A 24,148-nucleotide genomic window follows, 5' to 3' on the forward strand; every position below is an offset into this window, starting at 1 on the left:
GGTTTAGGCTCGAGGTATGTCACCAGTGAATTCACCATGGTTCAAGCTTGAGGTATGTCACCAGTGAATTCACCAAGGTTCAAGCTCAAGGTATGTCACCAGTGAATTCACCATGGTTCAAGCTTGAGGTATGTCACCAGCGAAATCACCATGGTTCAAGCTCAAGGTATGTCACCAGGGAATTCACCATGGTTCAGGCTTGAGGTATGTCACCAGCGAAATCACCAAGGTTCAAGCTTGAGGTATGTCACCAGTGAATTCACCCTGGTAAAAGCTTGAGGTATGTCACCAGTTGAGTTATTAATAAGAACAGTTATGTTAGGTGTCACAATTCCCTGTGCAGAGTTGAACATCACCAAAGATTGGTATCACCAAAGTCTGAGACCTGTATTACTTTGGGCTTTCCTGCCACATACAACCGACATTCTGTGATATTACAAGAATACTGTTCAGAGCAGCAGTAAGTCCAACTCACTCACACATTCACTATTTCCATGATGTGTATGGGAGGTATTTTGTTGCAAGCGACCTGATTTTTAGCCGACAGCCATTCTCTGTTTAGGTCCGATATGTTTGCACAAAGCAGAGTGAAGTGCCATATTAGGAAATTTGTTTGCATTCTGATTTTACACCAGAAAAACATTTTGATATCAACCCTTTAAATGTTACCTCCATGTTTCAGGTCGAGCAAGAGCTGAAGATAGCAGGTTTATCGTGTTGACCAGCAACCAGCAAGGGGCGGCTGAGAAGGAGGAGCTGAACCTCATCAGGGAGATGATGATGAATGAAGCTCTGGTGCGTCTTCAGGCTTCCGTAGAAGAAAACCCACGCCGCTTCCGTGAGGAGATCCTAAGTCTCCAGAAGGAAGCAAAAGCTGAGAGGGACCACGAGTCCAGGAATCGTAAAGGTCGTTTCCTCAGTGATGACGAGTTTGAAATGCGATGTCAGAAATGTGACCAGTTAGCCTGTTTTTCTACTGACATTCGCACAATCAAGGAAACAAACCATATTATCACTGAGCCTGATTTTGCATCCAAGATCAATGTCAAACCCCACCCTAAGCCTGGTAATATGGGTATTGATATGAAAAAGCAGCATAAAATTTATTGCAAGAGATGTGGATTGGATTGGGGAATCGGTGTCATTTACAAAAATGCGACGTTCCCTGTTGTCAAAATTGAAAGCTTCGTTACCATAGATACAATGGGTCGAAGAGACTCTCCAAGGAAATGGAAAAATGCCCCTTTTAAGGTGAATGAGATCTCCCATGATGAAATGACCAACTACAAATCTCTTATTGCTTAATACAGCAAGGGGTGGGCCTGTGGTTAGAGCATGCACTCATCGCTCAGAAGGTCCTGGTTTGATTCCATGCATGGGTACAGGGGCACGGGTGGCCCAGTCGTCTAAGGCGCCGCGATTCGATTGTGGGTTTGAATCCCGGTTCACCCCGATTATGTTTCTAGGTTTGTCAGCACCATACCTGTGCTCGTGGGTTTCACTGAAGTGGTAAACGTCTGAGACCTGCATCACTTCGGGCTTTCCTTCCACATTAAGCTGACACGCCGCGATATAACTTGAATATTGTTAAAAGCGGCTATGTGTGAAGGCTATTGTTTTATGTCCCCAATTGTGATATTTCTAGAATATTGCTAAAGCACAAAATGCTACTCACACTCAAAAAGTTTAATTGGTGAAGACCTTTAGGCTTGTGGTTAGTGTGTTTGTTGACAGAAAACCAAGTAGAAAACCATGTAGTTTTTTATTTATGTTGCACAATACATGTGCAGTTCTGATCATTAGACTCCACTGAATCTGTTGACTTAAGAATGTGTGATCACCGAAATTCTTATATTGACCAACACAAAGAAAATATGGACAGTGTAAATGTTTAACCTTATTTACTTTTCATTTTGATCAGTACTATCAATTGTGTATCCTGACACTGATGTTAACTATTGAAACTTGTCATGCATGCATGGCCACTGGAACCAGAAATATTGCAGTGCATCAATAGTTGGGTCAATTATTACACTCATAGTGGGAATAGATCGCCCTCAATGTTGCTGGAATATTGCTGATTCGGCGTTAAACAACAACAAAGGAAAAGGTCACAGTTCAATGTGATGAAAAGACTGTGTACAGCTTTAACTGAATGTGCCATTGCCAGATTAGATGCTACCCACATGACATTGGACTCTCGTGGTTTCAGAAGCTTGCCACTTGATAATAACCACTCTGTGAATTTTTAAGATATAAACACCTCATGTTCATTGTTTATCGTACAATAAAACTCTGCAGGGAGAATACAACATGAGGGACGCACTAAAACACTGCAGGGAGAATAAATTATTCTTCCTGCAGTGTTTTATTGTATGATAAAAAATGACCACAAGTTGTTTATTTCTTATATGAGATATCAATATTATGTACAGACTCGTTAAGGATGTTAATGAAATGTAAAATCTTTAAAAATATTTATTATTTATTTGAATGAAATGGGGAGTTAAATTTGGTCTCTCCCGCATATACTCACAATTTTCATGTTGATTTTCTTTGGCAAAAAATTGTAACCTGGACTAAAAAGTTTAATCTGAATTTTTTAAGATTGATGTGAATATAAATCATTACAAAGGTATTAAGATATTGCTTTACATGACTACATGTAGTAACAAACAAGGAAAGGATAGTAATCTTTTCTATTATTTCCTATAGATACCAGTGCTTGCACTAATCTAAATCAGTGGAAACTGAAATTCTCTTATGTTTGTGCTGGGCACATATATTAATATAAAAATATATGTAGTAGTTATTAACAATTTTGAATATATCCTAGATTTTAAGCCTCTTTAATAATTCATGCAACCTAGTTTAACAGAATTATTGGTATTGTAATTATGGATTAATAAATATTTTGTAGATTTAAGAATGTGTTTTGCATCTTGTTTGTGATATTGTTTATTGCTTCCTATCCTTTTTATTTTATTTATGAAGCCATTGTTTACGTTTCATTAAACTGAACTTGTTTGAATTGTGATGTTTTCTCTCATTTCTGGTTTGGTGATAAGATATTCTGAAATAAACAACTCACTTCAGTTAGTCCCTCATTGTTTGTTTATATTTACCTGAATGGCTCCACAACATTGTACAGATAGTGGCTCATGAGTTTGACATTGAGAGTTCATTTGTTTCCAAATAAGGCATGGACAGGAAATTGTGGATATATATAGTTACAGATATAGATATAGATATTTACACTGAGTCAAATTTAGAACTTCACATATTTAAAAGTAATCCCATATATGATATACAACGGACAAATGTATCAGAAAAGGTAATTTTTAATCATTAATATCCAAAAAAGGATTTTAATTAACGGTGGTAACCATAATTTGTTCCAAGCACCTACGATATTCGGTAATAACATCAACAGTCTAAATCATAAGTCCCACAGCACGAGAATCTGATGGCACACAAGTTCAGTAGCGTGTATGTTTACCATGTGCGTTGACAACTGCCACACAACGCCTCCGCATGGACCTTGTGATGCTTGTGAACACATGATTGGGAAGACGACGCCATTGTTGCTGCAAAATAGTGCCAAGATCTTGCAAGATTCTGTGGTTGGTTCTGGAGAGTGCGCAGACTTCTGCCAAGAGCATCCCAGACGTGTTCGATGGGATTGTTGGGAGACCTTGACGGCCAGTCCATGACGTTGACTCCCGCATTCTGAAAGAAATTCCTTGTCAAAATTGCTGTGTGGGGAAGATCAAACCGGGTCCATGTGCTGCCATAAAAGGCAGAAGTTCTGGTGCCAGTACCTGGTCGCGGTAAGCAGCAGCGTTGAGGTTGCCACGGATGACAAGAAGCCTGGAACGTGCATTGCCACAGAAAGCACCCCACACCCTGACACTTCTGCCTTGAAATCTGTCAACTTCCTGTACACAACACTGGGCGTAACGTTCATGACGGCGCCTCCACACTCTCGCCCTACCATCAGCAAATCGAAGATTAAATCGGTATTCATCACTGAAGACGACTTGATTCCAATTCCTCTGAGTCCATCGTAAGTGTCGCTGTGCCCACAATTGACGTTGACGTCTGTGTAATTGAGTCAGAATCGGCCCGCAGCATGGCTGTCGTGCTTGAAGGTTTCGAACAGTTTGCGCACTCAGTCTACCCCTTAACAGTACATATCTGGTTGATGTAGCCGTCAAAATTCGGTTACGGAGGTGACGTAAGACAATCTGACGATCCTCTGCATGTGACGTCACACGTGGTCGACCTGGCCGAGGGCGATCAGCGGTGGTACCCGTTTGCTGTAGACGCGTCTGTAAATCATAAACAGTCTGTCGACTACAACCCATCTTTCTTGCGACTTCAGCTACGGACGTTCCCGTCTGCAACATGCCGATGGCACGTTCACGTTGCACATTTGAAAGGCGTGGCATGACAAATGGCCGTAAAGACTTTTGTTTTCTTGTGTTTTTCTTTTTTTGTTAATGACCGCTAACAAGTATGGCTGAAAACACGTGCGGTATTATGGCCACGTGACCAGTTGCACGTGAAAAAGCACTTTTGCCACTCTAGTGCTGTGCACCTGATTTTGATCGATTCACCTGCACAAAAACGGGTGTTATATGAAGACAATACGTGGCCATTACTGTTTAAATACACAATAAGGGCCCACAATGATAACTGGTCAAAATGTTAAAATTTTAGGATTGTGAAGTTTATAATTTGGTTCAGTATATATAATGGTAAAATAGCACAATATAATGTACAACTCATTAACTTAAGATCCAGGTTAGAATAGGTCTTGAGAAACCCATGCTTTCCGTAACAGGTGATGACTATCAGGATCGGGTGGTCAGGTTTGCTGACTTGGTTGATGCATGTCATCGTATCCCAATTCCGTGGATCGATGCTCATGTTATCGATCACTGGATTGTCTTACCCAGACTCGATTATTTACAGACTGCTGTCATATAGCTGGAATATCGCTGAGTGTGGCGTTAATCAACAACCAAACAAACAAACACTAACCTTTACAGTGAATGACAAAAATGACTTGGTAAATGTTGTCACTTGATGACCTTCTTCGCACACAAGGGATACTTGGAGCAACTTTCTCCAAGAGCAGCCCACGACAGCTTGATAACCCAAAATTTCATAGAAATAGTCCAGTAGATATGAACTGATGCCATTTGACACAGTGTCAGATATATCTCTTCAATTGCAATCAGTTCGAACAATTATGGTGTCTAAGGTAACACATTACAACAATTATTTCTTTAAGACAAGTTTTAGATTTCAAATGTAACAAAAATAGTAAAAGTAATAGTGATAGACTTAATGTGGCGATTACCACCGGGTCTGGAGACTGGTGGTGTCCTATGCTCCAACCATTATTTTACCTTATATACTGAACTGCAAAAGAAACGTCACCATGGATAGATATATGAGAAACCCCATTTGTCCAAACACTGTAAACATACTTTGAGACATATTAAAAAGATGAAACTTGGCAAAACTGATCATCAAGGTTGAAATTAAAGTGTCAAATGTTCTTAAAGTGAAACACAACACTAGTCTCTAAGAAAATGGCAACGCAAGTCAGTATCTCGTGTGTCCGCCATGTGCATTGATGACTGCCGTGCAACGTCGATACATGGAATGGATGAGGCGGTTGATGAAGGCTATAGGCACTTGAACCCACACTCTGAGGAACGCCTGACGCAGTTCAGCTGCAGTTGTCGTCCTTGGTCGGATTTCATTCAGCCGTCTTTGAATCTCGTCCCACAGGTGCTCAATGGGATTTATATAGGGACTGAGGGCAGGCCACTACATGGTTCTGATGCCATTCTCCTGGAGGAAGTCTCTTGTTGCTCTCGCAGTGTAGGCACGGGCGTTATCGTGCTGAAACTCGTGGTTGTGGCGACGTGCCAAATGAGGTATGGCGTGTGGTCTCAAGACTTGATTAATGTACCGAGCTGCTGTGACACCATTGCCTCTCCCTGGACCGATGTTCTGGAAGACCACAAGACCAATTCCACCACCATGATGCTCGGACCACCCCACGTGTCTCTCTCAACAACACAAGCATCCTAATAACGCTCCTTAGGCGTTGCCAGACTCTCTCTCTGCCATCTGCTGTTGAGATACAGTAACGGCTCTCGTCTGAGAAGAGGACTCTTCTCCACTGCTGGTGGCGCCAATGCTGGTGCTGTGTTGCCCACTGAAGACGGTCCCGGCGATGACGTGGTGTCAGAATGGGTCCTCGGTGTGGCATGCGACAGTGGAGGTGTCTGCTCGTCAATTGTCGACGCACGGTGTCCGCTCTAATGTATCGCTGGTGTGTCCCCATGGTCTGTCGAGCAGTTTCCGCAGCAGTAACCAAGCGATCTTGAGATACGATCTTGAGATGCTGTGGCACAATCTGACGATTCTGACGTCCGGTGGTGACCCTTGGTCTTCCACTACATGATCGGTCATCTGTAGTGTTGGTGGTCTGGTATCGTTGCTGGAGCCTGTATGTGGTCCTTACGTGGACTTGAAATGCATTGGTTACTTGCCGGACGGTTTGTCGTGCCTGCAATCGTCAAAGGGCTTGGTGTCGATGATTTCCTGTCAATCTTGGCATGTGGTAGCAATTCAATAACGAATGAATGTTATCCGATCTGGGTGGATTTTTATAGGGCAAGAAATGGGGGAACGCATGTGCATTTCAATTTGCACGGAACTCACGTGCATCGGGTTACCATGGTCGTTGCCGTGGCTTTTGGGCGATCGGTTTTATTGTCATCTGCTTTGTATTTTCATGATCAAATGTCATTTTTCCGGACAAAGTAATGTTAAATTTTAGAAACTTTGACAAAAATTACCTAAATATTTAAATGACAACTTTTCATGCTGTGTTACTGGGGATGAGGTTTCTTTTGCGGTTGAGTATATTACGTTGTAATCAAGGTTCACATGTCAGGGTGTCCGTTTGAATCCAACGCCTGCAGTAGTTGCACAGGAAGACATGACTACGATCCAGACCAAGAGGACACGATGATCGAGTAAACGAGTCTGACCTCTTGTCCCACTAAGCATAGGGAGGTCTATGTAAACTTGTGCATGGTGGAACACCAATGCAGCCAGTTCAGTATTTCCCGGGGAAGGCTTGTGTACCCATACGGCGTTTCTTGGCTTTATACGATACCTCATGAAAGGGGGACTGAGCACCAGCAATGTCGCAGGTCAAGGAAGTTAGTTTCAAGTCATTTAAAAGCATTTTGGATGATTGCTATCTCACATATTATGATGTATAGCAATCTATCAGGTAATAATTTCCCCAATAACACAGACACAGTGCCTCAGTATCACACAGGACACAAAGCGCAAGTTCTAGGCCAAGTCTGGGCGTTTCCCACGAATTGGAGAATAGACGCTATGTAACAAAAGATTAGATCTATATATAAACAGCCAGGCTATCAACGATATACGTATGGGCCCTGGACAGCCACACACACAGTCACTCACTCACTCACTCACTCACTCACTCACTCACTCACTCACTCACTCACTCTCACTCACTCACACCACACACACGGCCTCACACTCACACACCTCACACACACACACCTTACATACACCCCCCACTCTCTCACGCACACACACACACACACACCTCACATACACCCCTCTCTCTCTCTCTCACACACACACACACACACACGGCCTCACACACACACACGGCCTCACACTCACACACCACACACACGGCCTCACACGGCCTCTCTCACACGGCCTCTCTCTCACACACACACACACACACACACACACACACACACACACACACACACACACACACACACACACACACACACCTTACATACACCCCTCTCTCTCTCTCTCTCTCTCTCTCTCTCTCACACACACACACACTCACTCACTCACTCACTCACACATAGGCGGATCCTGATCCGGGGGCATGCTGAGTCGCATCCGGGGTTCGAACTCACACTCTCAAAGTTCTCCCGAACACCATCAGTGCTAACAATTACCTCATACAGTTGTGAGTTCTTGAAAATGTGGTGCACAAATATTTCATGCCAAAAATCTGTTAAGTAATTAAGAATAAATCAAACGAAATAATACGGGCAACGTTTTGTCCCTCTCTAGTCCATCACTTGATGGTCTACGACGTGAGCCGCATCGGAAACAGATCTTGGCGGTAGTAGCAAATATTCAATATAAGTATATATAATAAGAATTTAAGTCATATCTGAGGTTACATTGGAATTATCTCTCAACAAAACTCTTCTTGGCAGATGTGGCATGTTAACACTAATAAAGGTGGATAAAGGTTAGCTTCAATACAGAGATACCCAGGTGCTCAGGCGCTAAGTATTTACAAGTATATCTCACTGATTGCGATTTAACTACCAGCAAATTTAATCGTCCAACATGAGTACTTTATTGCAAGACCCTACCAGCCAGCCCACTGATCATGATACCACCAGTCGGTCTGGCCGCGTCCATGGTCACGTATGCCCACTCTCTTCCTGTCTAAGAAAAGGGCTGACGCCGATTGGATTAAATTTAAGGATTTACTTCGAAAATGCAATCGGATGACTACGTGATTATAGGATTTAAACCTGTGTTATACAAACAAGAGACCAGAGTAGTCTAGGTATTCAGTTGGGCAACATATTGTAGATTTGAAGATGGATTTTCGGTTGCTTTTAGTTGTCACTTTGTTGGTTTTGTGCGTGAGCATTTTAACGTCAGGTAAAGTAATTCTTTTTTCGATTTTTTCCGATTTTATTTAAAATTGTTCAAGTATTTAAAAAACGAGAAAATACATTGATGATACGTATTTTATTTCATTTTCAATTTGTAATGAAACATTAGTTTCGTTTTCCCCCACGACGAAATAAACAGTATTAATTCTGTTTGTAGTTTCAAGAATAAACGATTGCTGTTGTCAATTCATTGAATGAATATGCTTTTGGCGTTAACTTGATATTACTTTTAGTGATTTTTGTGACACAGCTGAATGACGTTAACATATCAGCCAAAGTATCCACAATTTTTCTTTTATGTACTATATTTTTGTCTGATCGCGTAGCAACGTCCGAAGTTGAGGATATTCTGAGCAAGGTGGATTCACAGAGCGCGACACTACGATGGCTTCAGTACAAAGAGAATGGACAGAAAAGACCTTATTTGGACATTACGGTATATATTTACTTGCATTAACAACATATGTTTCAATGTTACTGATGAGTGAGTGAGTGGGTGAGTGAGTTGGGTTTAACGCCGCTTTTAACAGTATTCCAGTTATATCGCCGCGTGTCAGCTTAATGTGTGAGGAAAGCCCGAAATGATGCAGGTCTCAGACGTTTACCACTTCGTTGAAACCCACGAGCACGGGTATGGTGCTGACAAACCTGAAAACATAATCGGGGCGAACCGGGACAATGTCACTTAGTTTTATTTAATGAATGCATAGTGAGTATTTCCACTTTTCTGGATATAATTAAAATAATAATTGTTGATATACTTGTACATGCGACTTGTAACGTTTTTCACTTCATGACAGATGTTGATATATGAATGATTCATAAATGAAAGTGCGAATAGATAGCTGTTCCCTTGTGGCAGTTTCCAGAGTTGGGGAAACTGATTGAAGCATTACACGTCATTATTAATAGTAGTTCTTATTTAACATGTTATTACTAATCTCATGAAATAAAACAATGACAATTACGGAATACCAGGAATATATTGTATATTGTAGTCATATAGTTATGATTATGTTTCCGGTATTCTGTTATTTTGCACAAATCTGAAAAGTTTACCTTAGAAAACATTTCCTACGAAAATACAAAACATTGATTCTTCGTTTATGTATATACACTGTGCGTCTCTAACTGTCGCTAACGTTCCAGTTTATTCCATAGGCGCTTTTGACGCGACGCGCTGTTGACTAAAACACACGTAAGGCATGTAAGCTGTGAAACTCGAAGAACAAACACGAGTTGATTTTTGTGCAAGACACGCCGACCACAATTGCGCGTTGACAGACGGTTGTATATCTAATAGTCTCCCTGTTGTGTTTTACTTTAACGTTTTTTTATTGACTAAACACCTGAAAGTCACCCTCAAAAGCAGTATCATGATTGAAGGGAACTGCATCCAAATATAATGCGTTGAATGGGTATATAGATTTTGATTTGATATTATTATGTACAGATTAGAATAAAAAAATGCAACAAAGAGGGTTTGGGTGATTCTGGCACATTCAGGCTGTTTATGCTCGTTATCAGCCCAGGGACCTTGTCCCCTCAACACGCAGCCGAGACAGGGAATGGGACTTCTTCCAGGAAGAGAACCAACCGAGAACATTTCGGGGAATGTGAAGACTCCCCAACACTGCAGCCTTCTGCATTACCCAGACCAATGTCAGCCAACAGATTGGGAGGTACCAAACCTAAGTCATCGAGAACAATGGGGAGTTGGACAACTTGGTACTTGGGATGCAAGCGCAATATTTGGAAAGCGCGAGGACCGCATATTTGCCCATGTGTTTCATGAATCTTGGCACTTGGCAGTCACACTTGTGTCAAAAGTAACAGAAAATTCAATGATATAAATGTTTTCATTGGATTTATCAAAGAGGACAGGGTCAGGTTTGTTGGCCTGGATAGGCCCGAGGCTGTATACGGGCCTATTTCAAAGAAATTTGTAATTATCATTTTCCATGACGCCCTCTTCATATTCTGGGTCGTACCATGGATGGACTTCTGTGTCAAAACCACAAGCCGGGAGAAGACGGTAATAAAAGGAGCGAGCCACTCCTTCATGTTGCTTAAGATACTGTGTTTAAGCTAAATCTGGGCATCCACCGACAATGTGGTGGACAGTCTCCTTAAATTCATTGCATAATCTACATGTCATATTTACATCTTGATGTCATTGACGGTTTTGAGAGGGAAGTGACTGGTCCTGTGCACCAAACAGAAAGCCTTCTGTGTCATTTTTCAGACCAGCCGACTTCATCCAAGCGAAGGACTCTGCAGGATTGCTGTCCTTCTCAACACACTGAATATTAACTCGAGGCAGTGGTCGTTCTGATAGCCTCTCCTTGAAACACTGTGTCTGGGCCGATTTGATATGGCACTTCTCTTGGGTGACACTCATTTCGTTACCGTCCAGCAGTGAAGAACCATCAACAAAATCAACTTTGACATTGAGATTATATCCCACATCCTTGGCCCGTTTAAGAAACCGTGGAATGCCTTGTTTTCATCATGAGTCTGGACATGCTCCACAAGAGGATCATCAGACAAATAAATGTGTGCTAAAGTGCACAATACAATTCTGTTATGAAGAGCCCCCACGTTAATCAAACTTTTCCTAAGTCTACATTTGTATTCTGCCCGAAGTTAGTCTTTGATATGGGCATTCTGGAGTTTGTCTCTAACCTGTATCCCTAAGTACGTATAAGCCTGACCTTCCATGAGATGGTTAATATCAGTATTTTTATAAATTATTATTATTACCAACAACGGAACACTAGTTGTTCTTTCAGAGCGTACTAGATATATGCTTTTATGAGCTGAACATTATTTCATGATATGTTTGATATATACCTTCATAAGCTTACCTACATATGCTTAATATATACCTGTATAAGCCGATACCTGTGAAGATCCTGGCTAGCATAAGTCTTCAGCAACCCATGCTTGTCCTGAGAAGCGATTATGCTTGTCGTAAGAGGCGACTACAACGAAATCGGGTGGTAAGGCTCGATGACTGAACACACAAACAAACAAACTTCTTAAGCCGAACATGGTTTCATTTTTCAGAGCGTGCTAGATATTTATACCTTAAAAAGCTGAACGTTATCTGTTTTTTCAAAGCATTCTAGGTATATGTCTTCCTAAGCTAAACCCCTTATTGTCTCACACGGTACAGTTTGCTAAATATATACAGAGCATGCTAGTATATGCCTTCAAAAGCTGGAACCCTAATTGTTCTCTCAGAGCATGCTAGTATATGCCTTCAAAACCTGGAACACTAATTGTTCTCTCAGAGCATGCTAGTATATGCCTTCAAAATCTGAACACTAATTGTTCTTTCAGAGCTGGCTGGAGATACACCTTCCAAAGTTGAATGCTTCTATAACGGCGGTACTTGTCCGCAACAGGTAAGATGACAGCGACTCGCCACAATCGACAGTGTCATATATTTCATTACATAAGACTAAAATAGTTCGTTTGCCTCATTCTTCATTCCTTTAAAGGATGTCTTTACCGCAACCGCCAAAACAAAGGCTATATTACAATCCTGAAGTGAATTATCCAGTAAGTATGGTTGTACGCCGCTTTTAGCAATATTCCAGCCAAAAAACAGCGAGGATACCAGAAATGCCACTTAACTTATCTTACAATAAATAATATCCTATTCATAACTAACATGAAAAGCTAAAATTAAAATCAAATTCGTGGATATCAATTTCCTTATCAAAACTGGTTAACATTGTGCCGTAAGTATCTTTTGAATATGATTCAGATTAGGTGATAATTATCAGGCGCATAACTTCCACGCATTTTTATTAACAAGTGAGGCGGCTATCAGTGGCACATAAACACTATCAATGAATCTCTGTATCCAGACAGCAACGACTCTCCATACAACACCTTAATAAGTACGGATTGTAATCCCGCCTAATGCTTTACAATACCCATACATCGTGAACTGTTTACACTCGAATGAAATCTTATTTGGGCACCTGTGTCTCCAACGACGATGTTGTATATTCTCTTCATGTTGTCATGCTGTTGTGATCTCTGAAACACTGCAAATAATCTTGTTAATACAATGTACGCAGACATACTCCAAGTTCAAACGCGAGCTGACAGTGGAGTGTTATATGTCCGCCACAAGTGAACAATATGTTCACATATAGTTGTTGTCTTCCAGTTTCAAGATCGCCTCCGTGGTCTTGTGGTAGAGCGTCTGCCCAGAGAGCGGAAGGGCGGGGGTTCAGTCCCCGGCCGCTTCATACCTAAAGACGTTAAAAGGCGGTGTTTATTGTTACCCTGCCTGGCGCTCGGCATTAAGGGGCTTAAACAAGGACTAGTCGTCTCGAAGTCAGTACAGTGTGTCTGAGTGGGCTAGCACTATTACATTGGCATTAGTTTCATTTTTAGTTCCAATTATGAATATCCAAATATGTGAGCAGAATGGTATGCTATGGGGTAGTTGGGGTACTCTACTGTAATAAATATATTTTAATATTTTAATTCAGTGTTATTTTAATAATTTAGTGTCTCATAGACCTGAAGGAAGGATATTGCATGTATTTTATGGCATCAAACTCTGCTATGATGTGTATAGCAATATGAGATACTTAAAGAAACTAATCACCGTCTTCGTCTGATAGTTTCTAGCGTATATATTCTTACTTTCATTATTTTACCATTATGCATATCAAAATAATCATAATTTGCTACTTTCAACAATAAGATCACTCATTGCATGACGATCTTGTAAATGGCTGTGTATTTCTTTGTGCAGATTTCTCTACGTTCGAGCAAATTGGAACATTTGCATTGTACAATAAACACTGCTTAAGCAGAGATATTTTAATGATTATTAATCAAGCTGGTTAAACTATTTAATGCTAATACAAAACTGTTGCGTGTTTTATGGTGACTGTTTCTTATCTTAGCACATGATATATTGTAGTTCATACCTAAATATCAATTGAAGTAGACGTCAACCATCCAGTGTACCGTATTCGACTTTATTCCTCTTAAAATTAAAAATAGGGGGCTCTTATTAGAATTTTGGTGAAAAAAATCCAGAGTGGAAAGATCGTAAATTTCATGGTTTATGCTGACAGCCTGAATGATACAAAAGAAAAGTCTGTGCGTATTATACACGACAAACATGTTTTTCCAGAATTGAATTGCCAGTAATTATGGGTGCATATAACACGCGAGTGTGTATTATACACGAATAAATAAGTCTTATGTACATTGATCAATCGGAAGAGGTGCCATTTGGGATTGTTCACCAGACAATATATGGGCGCTTATTAGGGCGCGGCGCTTATTACGTCGAATATGATAAATGTTATTTATCCACGAGATAAAAATGTAAACGTATTTATTTACAGTTTTCAATGCCTAAGTATATCTTTGAGAACAATCGAAACAAACGCAGCTTTACATACATGAATTATATGCGACCGTTGACGGTTTCCTTGTTACAAAAGCCTGGATTCGACAAGGATGTCTGCTAACTCCTATGCTCTTTATTGTTGATGTGTAGTTTTGAGTTGTTGCTTGACGCTGATCCTTTGTAAGCAGTCGGTAATATTATGCCAACTGTAGACGACAATTTGGAATTTTGAAACCGATCTATCATTCTTTTCTAGAGTAAAAACCTTTGGCGTTAAAGTCCTTCTGGTTGCGTTTTACCATTACTTCTTGAGTGCACATTGAGCTTTTTAGCCATTCGAATATATTTTATCAGTTGTATTTGTGGTGTTGCTATGGCTGCTGGATATATTGTGATTATAATTATTTGTATCAAAGACCTGAAAATTCCCATGACTAAAAATATTATTCTGATATAAGTGCATGGTGCATGTATTGGGATCACTAAAAGTAGACACTGACTCATTAACACGTCTGGTAATTAAACGACAGTATCAGCTGCTGTAAATATAATACTAGTATGTTGTTTCAATCAACCTATAAGGTACAAAGACGTTTACTGGTATTTACATGAGAAACTTTAACACATTCTAGTTTTTATATAACGCTACTCACTACCTTTGTACATCGAAAAACGTGATTGGTGTCTCATAAACAATTATATAAAAATGTAATTGATGTGATTTTAGAAACGTTATTGGCATGATTTAAGGCATTTGAACCATATGGCGAAGGTTGGGGTTGGGGATTCGGGTGGAGAGAGGAATATGTTGGTGGGGGGTCATAGTGTGGGGTGGGTGTATCTGTTTGGGGATTAGAACTTTAATCCGCACTCAACCCGCACCTCGTCAAATACGAAGATTAACTGTTATAATGTGAGAATTTTGATTTTTAACTCACTGGTTTATCGAACTCGTGTCTTCTGTTGTTATATGATAACTGTGTAAACAGAAATTAATTCAAAGGAAAATTTCTTTTTTTTCACACAATCCATCTACCCCAATAAGAGTAGCTTATGGTTTGATACGCTAATCCTTATAAATGGATTTTGGGCATTACTTCTGACGGCCTGTTTGACATTTTAACACACTAAGCCACTGTAATCACTTTCTTGTCAAAAGACATGACAAAGTGACTGAAGCCGCTAAAATATAAAAACAAAACAATTACCGTCATGATATTTAACCCTTTTATCAACGCAGAGTGAAAAAACTCGGTGGAACACATTCATACGATAGCAGTAGTACCACGAACAGAATTGGTTTCAAGGATGAAAAGATAAATATAGGAAACAAAGAACTCTGGGAGGTAACGATACTCATGAAATAAACAAGGAAACATGAAGGGAGACTTGTCAACGGACATATTTTGTCCTAACGGCGACCAGAGACACACCAGATATCTGTTGACGTGACATACCATATGTTCTACAGGTGACCAGAGACACACCAGATATCTGTTGACGTGACATACTATATGTTCTAAAGGTGACCAGAGACACACCAGATATCTGTTGACGTGACATAGTATGTGTTCTAAAGGTGATCAGAGACACACCAGATATCTGTTGACGTGACATACTATATGTTCTAAAGGTTACCAGAGACACACCAGATATCTGTTGACGTGACATAGTATGTGTTCTAAAGGTGACCAGAGACACACCAGATATCTGTTGACGTGACATACCATATGTTCTAAAGGTGACCAGAGACACACCAGATATATGTTGATCTGATATACTATATGTTCTAAAGGCGACCAGAGACACACCAGATATCTGTTGATGTGACATTGTATTTTGGTCACACAGCAAGCCAAGTTATATATGTGAGCAGTTACGGATATCGCTTGTGGAGAAGGGTCATTTCAGCACGAGACGGGGATGGATCTAAGATGCTTTTGAGCTTTCAACAAATCTGACCGAAAGTTGTTCTTCATTCTGATATTGTATACTCTTTGATTCCAGACCAAAGACGTATGAGTGAATAATGAACTAATTTTATATGTTTGTTTGCTCAAAGGTAAGAAATGAAAGCGACAAACCGCTTTTCATAATCATAGGAAATATTTGTTAAAAGCAGAGTCCACTGTACGATTTATAAATCATCAACATGTGTTATGAATCACCATAAAATGTGATGCTAGTGTCCAAAAGGTATCCTCTTTGTTATGTTAAAATATCAGCGGATATACAAGCATACCCAAATGTGTACCTGTGGTATATTACTTCAGTAGGTAGTATTGTGCATATGCCCTCGGAACTGTAAGATACGCTTGGTTCTCGGTTCCTCCAATAGTACAATACCACCAGCCTGAAAAAATATTTATGGCGAAAAACAATCTGAAACATTTTGAAACTAAAGTAGCATGTGGGTTTAAAAAATTAAAATAAGTCCACCCATCTACACTAATATAAAACGTCATTGTCTGCGAGGCAATTTTATTTAGTTATCAACCTTTGCATCTACATGTAATTTTTCATACAATAAACAAATCTTGCAACACCTTCATTTTACTATCCCCGAAGTAAGGAAATTACATATATTTTCATCTGTTTCTTGCTGACAGATAAACTTGAATCCTGTTTGTAATGTTAATAATTTTAAATAGCTTTATGATTTTGAACCTTTGAAAGCACATTTATACTCACCGTCGAAAGAAATGCGAATACCATTCATGCTGGTTAATATAGGAAGACTTACTCATATTCATGAGATATTAGATTGGTTGGATGCACAAACAAACATACTGGTATGTGGTGTGAACCGATGCTCATGAACGCATCACGTGTGACGTCATGTACCATTTGTCTCGTACAGGATTTGCTTATACAGATTTGAAATCACGTGCAGCATATTGTGATAAGAATAAAGACACTCTGTGGTAACACTTTACTGACTGCTGGTTTTGTCATTAAGTGGTACTCTTTGGAAACATCTCCTCTCAAAGTACATTCTTCTCTTTATGTTTCTATGGTTCGCGTTTCTTTTGGCGGTGAGTATATATTGCGAGTATACGTATGTGTTACCAATGTAACACTATGAAAGTGTTCTTGAACATGTCGTCATGTAGAGTCAGGTAGTGCTTACAAAAAGTGCAAATATTTTCAAACTTGGCAATCGTAAAAGCCAATCCAAAGGAATTCATTCTTAACTCTCAATCCAATATCAACTGTCATATGATATCTCTTTGGGATACCTATTGTTGTTTACGAACCAATAACACTGGCTCTAAATTGTATGGTGAGATAGGTAATATAGATAAACACCTGATCGAAATCACTTTATCGTGTTGAAAGAAAATAGATTTGCGAGACAAGACAAGCTCTCCACATTATGGTGCATTAAATGAATGGTACAAGACATTTGAAAATTACACGCTTTTTAGAAGGGGGTAGTTTTTTATTTATTCATTTATCATTAAAAAATGATTATTCGTTTTATAGAATATTATTTTATTTGTTTACTAACTTCAGTTGCCAAACAATATATCGTCTTGTATTCACCTCAAAGTAGAGTTAACATGACACAGATGCATGACCATGGAGCATGTCACATGAACATGTGCTGTAAAATGGAAGAGGTAAAAAAAGAACAGCTCACAAAGTCAATTGCTCACCTTTTGTCAGAGACGAAATGACTTCATGGCAAATTACAAGTGTGATGTTAAGATATATGTAGTAGCAAAGAGAAATTGTTTCTTTTGAGGGTCGGCAAATCTCGCAGGTGGGAAGTTACTGACACATTGCGGAGGGAATGTTTATACTCCATAAATTATGTGAAAGCTGGAGAGGTTTCAGTGATAGGTCGTTCGGGTCTGTCTAAACACCAAACCTCACAAAAATAAATTTCACCTCACGTTATCCACTATATCTACCTTACCCTCCATCCTGACCCCTGCACACACATAATTAAAAAACAAACAAAAACTTCATATAGAAGCCATATCCTATACTAAAATCTATTCTCTAAAATGAACATATTTTACAGAAAAAAACACAGTTATTAAATTATATGAAAAGGAAAACAAAATAGAGAAACTGCAGTAATCAAGACTTGCCAAATATTTTAGACTTGCATGGGCTGTTTTGGTCATATCTATTCCAGGGCCTGGTACGGACTAGCCATATCCTAATGAGGGTCGGTCGGGTTGCCTAGTGGTTAAAGCGTTCGCTCGTCACGCCGGAGACACGGGGTCGATTCCCGACATGGGTAAAATGTGTGGAGCCCATTTCTGGTGTCCCCGTCGTGATATTGCTGGAATATTGCTAAAAGCGGCGTAAAACCATACTCACCCACTCACCTTAACGAAATAAATTCTAGAACCTCTTAACACTAGTTAAAGGGGTCCTAGGGGCCGACGTTAATCTAAAAAGGGATACCAACTTTCCATTTTCGTAATATAAAAATAAAATTGAAATAATATGATTTTTTCCTAAACATGCATTGAATTCAACATACATACATCAATTCAGTCATAACAAATAAAATAATTATTTCGTTATGAATTTTAAAAACAACAACTTTATTTGAAATAACATTCCTTTAAAGATGTGTATAGTCATAGTTAAAAAAGGGGAACTACTTGATAGTAAGCGCTTGTTTATTGATTATGTCTTCGCGGTGGCAAGATGTGTGTTTACCTTATACTTTTTTTCCTTTGATTTATGTTGTTGAAGTGTAGTTTGTCTTGTCAAGAGACACGCTGTCGTGTACCGTCAAGAATCTCAATGGGGCCTAATCTGTGTAATCGCAAAATAGTTAAGCAATTTACACATGAACAATTTGTAAAGGAAACAAACTACTTATTTATTTTGTTTAACAAGTAAACTTCCCATTATTAAACTAATGACCTGTATATAAGATAAAGTCATCTAGCCTGGCATTGTCATCCTCCGTTAACAAGGGTATATTGTTCCATTCTATGATGATAAGGGGGACCCCCTTGCCCCCTCATAGAAAGAAGAATGCCCAACCTGCACTACCTTAACAGTGGCAACGCATGGGGTTTTATTCGTCCCGCGTTAGGTTTTACACTACGAGCCGGAGGTAGGAGGCGAGTGATCCTGCTGCACCGCATTTATCTTACCGATCTGTTTTAATATGACATTTGAAAATAATTAAAAGAATTTCAAAATTGATCGAAAACAGTTATGCGATTAAGCGTGTGCTATATCACGTGACTTTTATTGACTCGGAAAAAGCGTGCGGCCCTTTGATTCGAAGCGGGATGTAAGGGGTTTATTCTGCCTCTCAGAAATCCACAAACAGCCTGACTTGTTCGTGGTGGGGTATAAGGTATTTATTCTCCCGCTGAGAAAATGATTTCCCTCCAAGGCGGGATACACAGTATTTTATCATGATCACGTGGACCTTCAGATCTCATCTTTCTGACATGGAGGTATGATAATTAGTACTACCGGACATTGTAATAGTACAATGGTTGATATCAGACACTGTAATTGTACAATTGGAGCTATCAGACGCTGTCATTGTACACATGGCGATATAAGTCGCTGTAAATGTACAATGGGAGATGTGAGACACTGTAATTGTGCAATGGGTTATATCAGACACTGTTATTGTACAATTGGTTATATCAGACGCTGTAATTGTACGATTGGTTATATCAAAATAGGTGTGATACAGTGGGTGATATCAGACATTGTAATGATACCGTGTGTGACATCAGACACTGTATATATACAATGGGTGATATCAGACACTGTACTTATACAATAGGTGATATCAGACACTGTATTTATACAATAGGTGCTATCAGACACTGTATTTATACAGTGGGTGATTTCAGACACTGTAATTATACAGTGGATGATATCAGACACTGTATTTAAACAGTGGGTGACATCAGACACTGTATTTATACAGTTGGTGACATCAGACACTGTAATTATACAATGGGTGATATCGAACACTGTTATTGTACAATGGGTGATATTGGATATTGAGATTGTCTAATATGGGTGACTCTGTTATTTTACAATTGAATTCTACAACGGGGTGACATGAGACACTGTAATTGTTCAATCGGGTGGTCTCGGGTCAGCTTTCATTTGTGTGATATCAGACACTGCAAGCATATCTGTGTTACTCCACAATGCGGTAAAATATCACAAGATTATAATATTTATTTTCTTCAGAAATTTGATCCACCAGAAGTTCGTGACCCGGGTAGTCCACAATGGCGGCGCTACAGTCCACAAAGAGGTAATGTTGCTTAGTGTCATGCATAGCTGCAAGTATGAAGTTGATTCTCAAAAACTAAAAGGAAACACGCGGGGCCCAGTCATCTAAGAGTTGCGTCCCATAGAAACCTTTGTTGGTTCGAATCCCGGTTCGCCCTGATTATGTTTCCATGATTGTCAGCACCATACCCGTGCTCGTGGGTTTTACCAATGTGGTTAACGTCTAAGACTTGCATCACTTAAGGCATTCCTATCACATCAAACTGAAATAATATTCACAGCCGTGTTAAATCCAAGCTCACTTACTCAAGACTGAAACCAGGTATTTATGAGGGGCGGGGTAGGTGCCACTGCTCCTCCAAGTAACACAGGCTCTCGAACAATCTCTCATACATGCACACCTCACATTTATACCTTTACGCACACGCTAAACGCTTTCAAAACAATCTGCTAAATAATGTCGGAACGGTTTGTCACATAAATGACCTTCAGAGTACCTTTTTAGGTTGGGTTCGATCAGAAAAGAAAAAACAATACATGATTTTATTTATATTTTTCCCCCGACCATCATACACATTTTTAATGAAAAAATATAAGTACCCATGTGGGAAAAGCACCCGGGCCTTCTCAGTGACCAGCGAACGCTTCAACCACAAGGCTGCCCTACCGCCCAGTATGTCACAGAGAACACACGCAATACCAAATGGTGAAATTTTTATCGCAATTTGTGCCAGGAATTAATCCCCGGCTTATCCACTGGCTGACATTTATCAAGGATATGACAGTAAGTTCTGTCCTACCACGACGTGGAGTAAGTCGTGGACTTAATCATAACACCGAGTCGGTAACAGATGATCGCAGGGCCTTTGAACTACTGTCACAGATAGTTTATATAACGCTACAACAGCATACACAGGGCTCATTAAGGGATTAATTTACCCCAAACAGAATGTCGGACTTGCACCTTGTACTACAACACACAGCGGGGTTCGTGCGACCGTGAAATGTTTCATAAATTACAACTTTACTTTGTATTATCTTTTATGCTTCTAACGGCGAGGTACATGTACATGGGAACAGCTTGAGAGGAATGCGTTCCAGTGATACATTTTATAACAGATATAGAAAAGGAATAAATAATGCAATCTACGAAGACCACTTTGACCCTTGGCAAAGTGTGTACAAAATTCATTTGCTCCATGTTTGGAACAAAGAAGCTTTTTTGTCAGACACAATTCTAATTATGAGTCATTTGTAGACATTTGTAGACAAAAAGGAAGTCCAGTCAGGATTCCGGGTTATAATTGGTCTTCAGCGACTGTGCTTGTCGTAAGAGGCGACTAACTGGATCGGGTGGTCAGGCTCGCTGACTTGGTTAATGCATGTCATCGTATCCCAATCGCGTAGATCGATGCTCGTGATGTCAATCACTGGATTGTCTGGTCTAGACTTGATTATTTACAGACGTACAGACGTGCGGCGTTAAAAAAGAAACAAACAAACAAAAAGGAAACCTTTGATATAATGTCATGTAACCGTTACCAAAATAAAGCCTATCTTCAAAGTCAAATGATGTACCCAGTATACACCACAACCTGTATACTTTATCGTACATCCACACATGGTCCATCCCTTCTTGAAAACTAGCATTTATGCAGTGAGTGTTTATTTGTTCGTTGTTTAATGCCGCACTCAGCATCATTTCACTAAGCGGCCTGTAAATTAAAAAAAAGAGGCTGAAACAGACAATCCAGTGATCGATATTGTGAGCAGCGATTCCATCGTCCGGGTACAATGACACGCTGTAAACCAAGTCACCGAGCCTAACACCCAATCCATTTAGTGGCCAATGCATTGCGCGATGGTAGCATTCAGCGATCTTCCATCTATTTCACGTCGCCCAGTGACTGAAAGCATGAGCATTGATCCACACTGGTGTATGACGACAAGTAATCAGCCAAGCCACAGACACTAATCACGTGATTCTGTTTGGTTCTTACAACAAGCGCTCGGGAATTCTTTTGGCACGGATTTCAACACTGTTTCCTTCCCAACCGTCAATCGACATATATACATATACCTCATTTTCATGTTTAACTTGCATTGGTACCAGGAGGCATTTGTTTACCAGTCGTCTAAGACGCAACAACTCGCTGTGCAGAGTTGCGACCCTTGGGCGTGCCAGAAACCTATGGGTTCGTTTCCCGTATTTACCCTGATTGCGTTTCAAGGTTTGTCAGCATCATTACCGTGCTCGTGGGCTTCATGAAAGTGATAAACGTCTGAGACCTTTAGGTTTGATTCCTCTATTAAGCTGACATGCCGTGATGTAACTGTTCACAGCGACGTTAAACCCAACTAACCCATTAAATTGCAGCCATAGAACCGACCATAATAAAGATTTCGAATGTTCTGTTTTCAGACACCTTCTGGGTGCATCTACCAGGGGGCGCTGCGCGATCTGATGACGTCACAGGTTGTCCTAACTGGGTGTAAGGCTTACAGGTGACTAACATTTACAGATGTCATAGAATCTAAATACAGGAATACAGCACTCAACCTAGAGATGCACATTCAAGCTTCAAACATTACACTTCCGTAAATATATTTGCAACTCCGCCTACAGTAAACACAACCATTGAAGGAACACGGACATCACAGCGCTGTGAGGATACAGGGAAATACAACGCAATTTGTATACACACAAAACATGTCTCGTCATTTGCATGATGACACTTCGACGCACGTTATAAACTGTCGGAGTTGTAAGCTGTAAGCGGGCGAACCAGTGGTCGATAGATAGCGCTCCGTGCCACTCGGGATGCTGAGACAGTTTGTTTGTTTGTTTGTTGTCACCTCAAAAAAACCATAACACGTAACTATAATAACCATACTAACATGAATCAGGAAATTTATAACTCCAATTTGGGAAATTTTACTGATATTTATACATGTTTTTTGTTTGTTGTTTAACGCCACACTCAGCAATATCCGAGCTTTATGAGGGCGGTCTGTAAATAATCGAGTCTGAGCCAGACAGTCCAGTGATTGCCATCATTAACATCGATCCACGCAATTGGAATACGATGACAGGTGCGCAGACAGACCAGACCACGGGGGTCAATCTGACCTTGCCGTGGTCAGTATCCATTCACTATCTATTGCCAATATTTTACTGCTCCTGTTGTCACCGGACCCTTATTTTAGTGTCCCCTTACCATAAGCAATTCATATTTGGGCGATGAGAAGCCTAGTTGGTTGGTTGGTTGGTTGTTCAACGCCGCATTCAGCAACATTCCAGCTATATGAAGGCGGTATGTAAGTAATCGAGTCTGGACCAGACAATCCAGTGATTGACGTCATGAGCATCGATCCACGCCATTGGGATACGATGACATGCATCAACCAAGTCAGCGAGCCTGACCACGCGATCCCGTTAGTCGCCTCTTACGATACGCATAGTCGCCTTTTACGGCAAGCATGGGTTCCTGAAGACCTATTCAACGCCGGATCTTTACGGGTCAGTAGTTAAAGCGTCGGCTCCTCTCGCCGACTGATCAGGTTCGATCCCACATGTGCACAACGTGTGAAGCCCATTTCCGGTTCAAACGTATTGATATTGCTGGAACATTGTAAAAACTCACTCAATTCTTAGTCTTGACCTTCTCTCCCAGAAACACCCCGAGGTTAAATTCTGACCGTAAACAGATGCTTCATG

General features: G+C 40.2%; 2 protein-coding genes across 2 annotated transcripts in view; both read left to right on the forward strand.

Annotated features, from left to right (window-relative positions):
• The window catches only part of LOC139452736 (antiviral innate immune response receptor RIG-I-like), a 29,746-nt gene extending 28,154 nt beyond the window's left edge, over positions 1-1,592 (forward strand). The window contains exon 15 of the mRNA XM_071234314.1: positions 683-1,592. Coding sequence (XP_071090415.1) covers positions 683-1,305 — 623 coding nt within the window. The 3' untranslated portion in view covers positions 1,306-1,592. The remainder of the gene's footprint in view (positions 1-682) is intronic.
• A 7,122-nt stretch (positions 1,593-8,714) lies between these two features.
• The window catches only part of LOC139452149 (zinc metalloproteinase-disintegrin-like MTP8), a 41,512-nt gene continuing 26,078 nt past the window's right edge, over positions 8,715-24,148 (forward strand). The window contains exons 1-5 of the mRNA XM_071233491.1: positions 8,715-8,778; positions 9,119-9,228; positions 12,138-12,202; positions 20,386-20,452; positions 22,853-22,935. Coding sequence (XP_071089592.1) covers positions 8,715-8,778; positions 9,119-9,228; positions 12,138-12,202; positions 20,386-20,452; positions 22,853-22,935 — 389 coding nt within the window. The remainder of the gene's footprint in view (positions 8,779-9,118; positions 9,229-12,137; positions 12,203-20,385; positions 20,453-22,852; positions 22,936-24,148) is intronic.

Source organism: Haliotis cracherodii, unplaced genomic scaffold (genome assembly GCF_022045235.1).
Source record: "Haliotis cracherodii isolate W230 unplaced genomic scaffold, xgHalCrac1.p SCAF_9, whole genome shotgun sequence".
NCBI classification, from domain to species: domain Eukaryota; kingdom Metazoa; phylum Mollusca; class Gastropoda; order Lepetellida; family Haliotidae; genus Haliotis; species Haliotis cracherodii.